Raw genomic sequence first — 8460 nt, 5'->3', positions numbered from 1 at the left:
AGCTTCTCACACTGAACACAAGAAACGAGCCAAGTGTCTTGGATTCCCTGGCGACAAAGAGTTCTTCTACGACGGAGTCACAGGTCTGATTATTACTAATATTATTATTATTACTATTGTTATCGTTGTTATAATGGTTGTTATCATTATTGTGGTTGTTGTTGTTGTGGTTGCTCAGTATCCTTTCTTCTCTTCCCCGTCCTGTCAGATTTCTGTCATAAGAAATCCTCTGGAGAGCTGAAGGTTGAATCCTGAGTGAACAACAATCTGTTGAATCATCCAGTGTCGACATGAATCATCAAATGAAAGCAAATCACAAACTATGAATGTGTTTTTCACAACATGATGTAAACACATGGGAACATCATGACACCAATGTGGTGAGATCCAGATGTTCAGTAGCTCTGATTATTAAAACATGTGTGAATAAACCACAGAAATTCATACAAACCTTTTAAACTCCACGTTTCACGTTTTTTATATTCAGTGTCTGACCATTTGCTCTGATCAGCTTCACATCTGCATCACATCTGTATAACATCTGCATCACATCTGCATCACATCTGTATAACATCTGCATCACATCTGCATCACATCTGTATAACATCTGCATCACATCTGTATAACATCTGTATAACATCTGCATCACATCTGTATAACATCTGTATAACATCTGCATCACATCTACGTCACATCTGTATAACATCTGCATCACATCTACGTCACATCTGTATAACATCTGCATCACATCTACGTCACATCTGTATAACATCTGCATCACATCTATGTCACATCTGTATAACATCTGCATCACATCTACATCACATCTGCATCACATCTGCATCACATCTGCATCACATCTGTATAACATCTGCATCACATCTACGTCACATCTGTATAACATCTGCATCACATCTATATCACATCTGCATCACATCTGCATCACATCTGTATAACATCTGCATCACATCTGCATCACATCTGCATCACATCTACGTCACATCTGTATCCCATCTGGATAACATCTGCATCACATCTACATCACATCTGCATCACATCTATATCACATCTGCATCACATCTGTATCACATCTACATCACATCTGCATCACATCTGCATCACATCTACATCACATCTGCATCACATCTGCATCACATCTACATCACATCTGTATCACATCTATATCACATCTGCATCACATCTACATCACATCTATATCCCATCTATATCACATCTACATCACATCTACATCACATCTGTATAACATCTACATCACATCTGCATCACATCTACATCACATCTGTATCACATCTACATCACATCTGCATCACATCTACATCACATCTGTATCACATCTGTATCACATCTACATCACATCTGCATCACATCTGTATAACATCTACATCACATCTGCATCACATCTACATCACATCTGTATCACATCTGTATCACATCTACATCACATCTACATCACATCTGTATCACATCTGTATCACATCTACATCACATCTACATCACATCTGCATCACATCTACATCACATCTACATCACATCTGCATCACATCTACATCACATCTATATCCCATCTATATCACATCTACATCACATCTACATCACATCTGTATAACATCTACATCACATCTGCATCACATCTACATCACATCTGTATCACATCTATATCACATCTGCATCACATCTACATCACATCTATATCCCATCTATATCACATCTACATCACATCTACATCACATCTGTATAACATCTACATCACATCTGCATCACATCTACATCACATCTGTATCACATCTGTATCACATCTACATCACATCTGCATCACATCTACATCACATCTATATCCCATCTATATCACATCTACATCACATCTACATCACATCTGTATAACATCTACATCACATCTGCATCACATCTACATCACATCTGTATCACATCTGTATCACATCTACATCACATCTACATCACATCTGTATCACATCTGTATCACATCTGTATCACATCTACATCACATCTACATCACATCTGCATCACATCTACATCACATCTACATCACATCTGTATAACATCTACATCACATCTGCATCACATCTACATCACATCTGCATCACATCTGTATCACATCTGCATCACATCTATATCACATCTGCATCCCATCTATATCACATCTGCATCACATCTGTATCACATCTATATCACATCTGCATCACATCTACATCACATCTGTATCCCATCTATATCACATCTACATCACATCTATATCACATCTACGTCACATCTGTATCACATCTATATCACATCTGCATCACATCTGCATCACATCTATGTCACATCTGTATCACATCTATATCACAACTGCATCACATCTGTATCACATCTGGGTTATAGTTATTTAGGAACAATTCTCACTAAACACAAAACAGCCTCCACCCAGTGACACCCTGAGAGCAGAGCTGGAGGAGATGACCACCTGTAGATTAAAGACTCTGCAGCACAACAGTGTAAAAGACCAAAATAAGTCACAAAACACGTGTTTAACAAGTTAAACATCTGTCAGCATGATAAAGTAAAGTTATACAACTGCTCTGAAACACTTTATATATTTTCCCAGTACACAAGCGATGAAAATTGAACAGGTTAAAAGTAAAAAGTTAACATAAACTGTGAGAGCTGCTAACGTTACTCAGGTTATGTGTTTAAAACACTGTAGAGTTAGATGTAGTTTCTGTTACTTTAACAAACACAAAAACCTGTAAACAGGAAGTGTGCATTTTTTGTAACTTTATGTTCAAATACGAATACAAAATACTCGTGCATTAAATATGTATTTTAAGGACATGTATCTTTATATACACTTTAAATATCGTCCCTGATTATTTACACGTCACAAGAGGACTCGTGTCCCTTTTAATTATCACCAGCAGGGGGCGGTAAACCCCATGTGGTTAGGAAGACGCTGCGGCGTCACTTCCGCCAGAGTTTCAACATGGAGTCCGGTCTGAAGCTGAGTTTCTGGGAGCACGGACCGAAGCCCGGACAATTCTACTCGTTCCCCGACGGAAGCAGCGGGCTGGTTCCAGCATGTGGGCCGGTCAGACACACACTGTGAGTCCGCTCCGTCTCTCAGAACCTCCGAGCTTCACCCAGAGTCTTACCCAGAGTTCCGCTGCCGCTTTCGGTTTGAGCTCCGCCGCTCTGCTGTATCATCGAGGAGCTAACAGATGCTAACAGATGCTAAGCTAGCTGACGGGTTACAACAGTTTAAAAGTTTCTCATGGTCAGAACAAACGTAAACAAGTAATTTCAACCTTTTAATCAATAACTGACATTGATCCCGACGATTTCCAGCCTGTACATCCTGCAGTCTGTTAGCGGTTAGCCTGTAGCTGTTAGCTTGTGTCACTGCAGCGCATCGCGGTTCAAACTGAAATAATGCGCATGGAATCTAATATATATGAAGTCTCATATTTATTTGATATAAATTATGCTCAAGAAGGTTGAGATGCGTTTGTCGTGTGTTCGAACCCGGAACGTTTAAATGAACAAGTCTCTCCGCAGGAACCCGATGGTGACCGGCACGTCGGTGCTCGGCGTGAAGTTCACCGGCGGCGTCATGATCGCGGCGGACATGCTGGGCTCGTACGGTTCTCTGGCTCGATTCAGGAACATCTCCCGCCTCATGAAGGTGATGCTCGCTGCTGACTCCAGCTGGAGATGTGAATGTGATGTGTCCGAACAGAGGTGAACAGCAGTTTGTGTTTCAGGTGAACAACCACACGATCCTGGGAGCTTCCGGAGACTACGCCGACTACCAGTACCTCAAGCAGATCATCGAACAGATGGTGTAAGCTGCCACAGTGTCCGCTCGAACGTTTAGTTTCCCTGTAGTTCAAAATGTCAACAGGCCCGACCGCCCACCACGAGCTCCACGGGTCTCATGCCCAGAGTCCTGTGTTCAGGTGCTGAAGTCTGATTGTGGAAAACATATGGACATGTTACCTTGTGATGGGTTCACATTTAAACTGATGCCTGGAATTCGGTACTGGTACCCGGTGCTTTGTTCCGGTACTAAACTTTCTCTGTATAACAAAGAAGAGTCAGACCAGGGTTAGGATAAACCAAAGAATAAGGTCAGTCTATATTAGGTCATACATCATTTAAAAGTCTCTGCCTCCATTTGGACTTTAGATCCAAAAAATATATTTTTGTGTCACTATGAAGTTAGAAAATGAAACAGACGTGACAGTTTAGCCTGGATGTCATTATTATAAGATTGTTGAGATCTTAAAAAAACATTGCCATTGTTTACAGTTACCAAGTTGACAAACCTGTAATATCCAAATAACATCTGTGCTAATGCATGTGAATCAATAACATTTGAAATCTAAAAGCTCGATGCTTGTTATTTCACGTACTAGCAGTGGTCTGTAGGCAACCTGCCGGAGGGTTCGGCTTATAACAATCATTATCGCAATTTAAGCTCCTTAATGGAAAAATACTACATTTGTGGGTCTCTGTCCCAGCTTGCTGGTGATTCGCAGGGCATTCTGGGTACCAGTCCGTTTGAAGTGAGGGTTTGAGTATAGAACCCCACCCCTCTGTCCCAACAGCTATTGGGACGGTCTACCCCTGAACGCACAAAATGAAGGGGAAGGGCCAAAATGGGATTGAGCCTAGTCTCTGAATGACTTGTCTGTTGTTTCTCTGAGAGACTGAAACACTCTCTTCAAACAGAGGCTCTGACTCGGGCCCTCAGCTCAGGGGGCCTGTGTTGGTATTAACTGATGAATGTTGTCAGAACTCTGTGCTTGATTGATGTGTGTAACAGGATCGACGAGGAGCTGCTTGGCGACGGTCACAGCTACAGCCCGAAGGCGGTTCACTCGTGGTTGACCAGAGTCATGTACAACCGCCGCAGCAAAATGAATCCTCTGTGGAACACAGTGGTCATTGGAGGGTTCTACAACGGAGAGAGGTAGCGACAGACTGGGGCTATTAATTGGTGCTTAGAAGAATTAAAGAGTACATCAATTAACATGTCAGCCATTTTTGTTCTATCTAGTTTCTTAGGCTACGTGGACAAGCTGGGCGTGGCCTATGAGGCTCCCACGGTGGCCACAGGCTTTGGAGCGTACCTGGCTCAGGTGAGAGAAACAGATGTGCACCGACTTCACCGCAACATCTGCAGGGCTCCTGATGTTAACTGTGTGTGTGTGTGTGTGTGTGTGTGTGTGTGTGTGTGTGTGTGTGTGTGTGTGTGTGTGTGTGTGTGTGTGTGTGTGTGTGTGTGTGTGTGTGTGTGTGTGTGTGTGTGTGCAGCCTTTGATGAGGGAGGTGGTGGAGAATAAAGTGGAGATCACTAAGCAGGAGGCTCAGGAGCTGCTGGAGCGCTGCCTCAAAGTTCTTTACTACAGAGACGCTCGCTCCTACAACAAAGTAAGTTCACTTCAATTTGTAGATAATATCTAAAAGCAATCCGTGACTGTATATAAAGACCATCAATATCTGCAGTTTTTTAATCTACTAAAGAGAATTTTTCTAGATAAAGAATAATTTGTTGTGTTTATTTTAGCATGAGATCGCCATAGTAACGGAAGAGGGCGTGGAGATTGTGGGTCCTCTGTCGTCTGAAACCAACTGGGACATCGCTCACCTGGTCAGGTAGGTCAAAGGTCAAAGGAGGTTGAATCCTATACATCAAACCCAAGTGTTTTCTAATGAATCATTTTTTGCCCCAAAAAACAAATGTGATTAAGTTGATCCTTTTTTCAGTCCAATGATATTTAGACTTTTTTCACTTTCTTATTGTAAATAAAAAACGTTTGTGTTTCCAGGATTTTGGAAAAATGTATAAATTAAAATGTAAAGGCATTTGAGCCTCTTGTTAACCTAATAATTATTATGTTGCTTGGAATAAATAGAATGTTTTATAATTTAATTTAATATTGTTTTCCCTCAATTCAAACTGTTAAGATGTTAAGTCATGAAATATCTCCATAATATATAATCATTCCGATGATAAATGTTTGTCACAGTCTGAATATCAAACGTCCGTTTCTGTTTCTCTGCAGCGGGTTTGAATGAAGACGATGATGAAGACCAGATACTTCTCTGCTCTCTTCCCCAGTTGTTGTTCAGTGTCTCTTTTGTATAATGGAAAATAAATGTCATAAAGCGAAATGTTTTTTTTCTGGTTTTTCTTCTCAGCACATGAATGTGATCACATCTTGAAACGTTAAAACCACGGAAGTGATGCACATCAAACCATATCCTATATTTTTTACAGTTATATTATTCTATATTATATACACTGGAAAATAACATTTAAAAGTGGGATCAGTGTTTGAAAGTCTTTTACTTTGTCAGTAATGTTCAGTTCCTTACAAATCCATTATGATGTCACTGATGTATCATTTCTCAAAACTACTATAATTAACAAAGAGGGCGAGTGAAAATAGTTAGATTTCCCCTGGAGAGACTAAGATGAAGTAGAAATGTGGTAATTGACCAAATGTGTAAGAAGACCACTTGGTCCAATAATGCTTAACCTTTGGGACTGTGTGTGTCTGTCATTTGATAACACGACTAAATGTTAATCCACAGTCTGTTGCTATGCAGACTTCACGAGATTTACTCATCTGCTTTGTAACTGGGCAGACCAGGATCACGCGTCCAATCAGAATAATCCCTGTCAGAAAAAAGATTCTGCTCGACAAATAGAATTCCAGCCGCTTTTGGTAACCGGGTAAATTAGTGACAGCGCGCCAATCAGAAGAGACGTCGGCTTTGTAGTCAGGCAGACATAACGAAGTCGTCCAATCACAAAAAGACCAGAGGGGATTTTAGCAGTAGCTTGTGTCAGGTACTTTGTTTTTCTTTTTAAAATAATGACTCTAATCAGCTGATCACCATCGATCAGCTGTTTGTGTTGAAACGCGTCTGAAAACAGGTGAACATGTGTTACAGCTCATGCTAATGCTAATGCTAGGACAGAGCCAGCAGCTAGGCTAGTCCACTAGCATCTCGGGTTAGCAGCTAGCTTCTAGCCTCCCGGTAAACAGTCGAGTTTACGAGTTCTCCGGTAGAACCGGTTCTGTCCGTCTCGGACCCGCGGGCTGGTCTGCGCGTGTTGACGCCCGCTGACCTGTCGCGGTGCCGGTGTGTGTGGAGCTCGTGCTGCGGGTGTGTGTGGTCTGTTCGCGGGGCTCCGACATGTTGCTGTGTCGGTGTGTTCATAGTGAATGTCAGACACATGACCACCGGCGCTGGAGACACACACCGGACACACACCGGCCCCGCGGCCACAGCTCAGCCACTGACGCGTTCACATCTCCGGGTAACGGCAGCAGTGAGTGGAGCCGGTAGCGGGCTGTGTCCGGCTCCCCTCGAACACGCCTCCCGCTACCGCGGGAACCGGGAACGTTTAACGGCACCGGGACAGCCGCCATGTGTCGCTACCCGGCAGCCACAGGGCCTGCTTCAGCGGGGTCACCCGAACCCTCTGAACCATGTGAGGCTCCGGGACATCTGCTCCTGCACCGGGACGGCGGCGGGAGAGACCCGGCGCTCAGGGTGTCTGTCTGCGGTCAACCGACACACAGAGTCCCGGTTCAGCCCCGGTTCATCTGACACACATTCTTACATTCACAACGTGACAACTTGTAACCGACGGATTAATTCTGTTTTACTTGGTTAGTAAATCTACTCAAATAGATCATCGGCCCTTAAACTATCTTATACAGGAGCCCCAACCAGAAAGAGGCCCCTGACTAGGTACCTCTACAGGGGAGGGAGGTCAGTCAGTCAGTTAGTTAGTTAGTTAGTTAGTCAGTCAGTCAGTCAGTTAGTTAGTTAGCTAGTTAGTCAGTCAGTCAGTTAGTTAGTTAGTTAGTCAGTCAGTCAGTCAGTTAGTTAGTCAGTCAGTTAGTTAGTTAGCTAGTTAGTCAGTCAGTTAGTTAGCTAGTTAATCAGTCAGTCAGTTAGTTAGCTAGTTAGTCAGGTAGGTAGGAAGTTAGTTAGTTAGTTAGTTAGTTAGCTAGTTAGTCAGTCAGTTAGTTAGTTAGCTAGTTAGTCAGTCAGTCAGTTAGTTAGCTAGTTAGTCAGTCAGTTAGTTAGTTAGCTAGTTAGTCAGTCAGTTAGTTAGCTAGTTAGTCAGGTAGGTAGAAGGTTAGTTAGGTAGGTACGTAGTTAGTCAGTCAGTTAGTTAGTTAGTTAGCTAGTCAGTCCGTCAGTCAGTTAGTTAGTTAGCTAGTTAGTCAGTCAGTTAGTTAGCTAGTTAGTCAGTCAGTTAGTTAGTTAGCTAGTTAGTCAGTCAGTTAGTTAGCTAGTTAGTCAGGTAGGTAGGAAGTTAGTTAGGTAGGTACGTAGTTAGTCAGTTAGTTAGTTAGCTAGTTAGTCAGTCAGTTAGTTAGTTAGCTAGTTAGTCAGTTAGTTAGCTAGTTAGTCAGG

At 42.4% G+C, this 8460-nt stretch overlaps 2 protein-coding genes across 2 annotated transcripts in view; both read left to right on the top strand.

The window, feature by feature from the left end:
- Positions 1–459, top strand: part of LOC128462097 (saxitoxin and tetrodotoxin-binding protein 1) — a 2030-nt gene extending 1571 nt beyond the window's left edge. The window contains exons 5-6 of the mRNA XM_053447381.1: positions 1–83; positions 209–459. The exon at positions 1–83 is cut by the window's left edge and continues 37 nt beyond it. Of these exons, the coding sequence (XP_053303356.1) occupies positions 1–83; positions 209–255 (130 nt within the window). The 3' untranslated portion in view covers positions 256–459. The remainder of the gene's footprint in view (positions 84–208) is intronic.
- Positions 460–2983: 2524 nt separating this feature from the next.
- Positions 2984–6192, top strand: psmb4 (proteasome 20S subunit beta 4). Its single transcript, XM_053447379.1, has 8 exons — positions 2984–3117; positions 3571–3697; positions 3777–3856; positions 4841–4987; positions 5075–5156; positions 5332–5448; positions 5585–5673; positions 6084–6192. Exons 1-8 carry the CDS (start codon positions 2999–3001, stop codon positions 6094–6096), a joined length of 774 nt encoding a protein of 257 aa, XP_053303354.1. The 5' UTR covers positions 2984–2998; the 3' UTR covers positions 6097–6192.
- Positions 6193–8460: the final 2268 nt, after the last annotated feature.

This window comes from Pleuronectes platessa, chromosome 18, assembly GCF_947347685.1.
Source record: "Pleuronectes platessa chromosome 18, fPlePla1.1, whole genome shotgun sequence".
Classification (NCBI taxonomy): domain Eukaryota; kingdom Metazoa; phylum Chordata; class Actinopteri; order Pleuronectiformes; family Pleuronectidae; genus Pleuronectes; species Pleuronectes platessa.
Note: the sequence above shows the minus strand (reverse complement) of the source record. Positions and strands in the feature narration are given on the sequence as shown.

Coding starts and splice junctions, on each gene's coding strand:
- psmb4 (XM_053447379.1), top strand. CDS start 2,999: ATGGAGTCCGGTCTGAAGCTGAGTTTCTGGGAGCACGGACCGAAGCCC. Junction 3,698..3,776: donor ACATCTCCCGCCTCATGAAG/GTGATGCTCGCT, acceptor TTTGTGTTTCAG/GTGAACAACCACACGATCCT. Junction 4,988..5,074: donor GGGTTCTACAACGGAGAGAG/GTAGCGACAGAC, acceptor TGTTCTATCTAG/TTTCTTAGGCTACGTGGACA.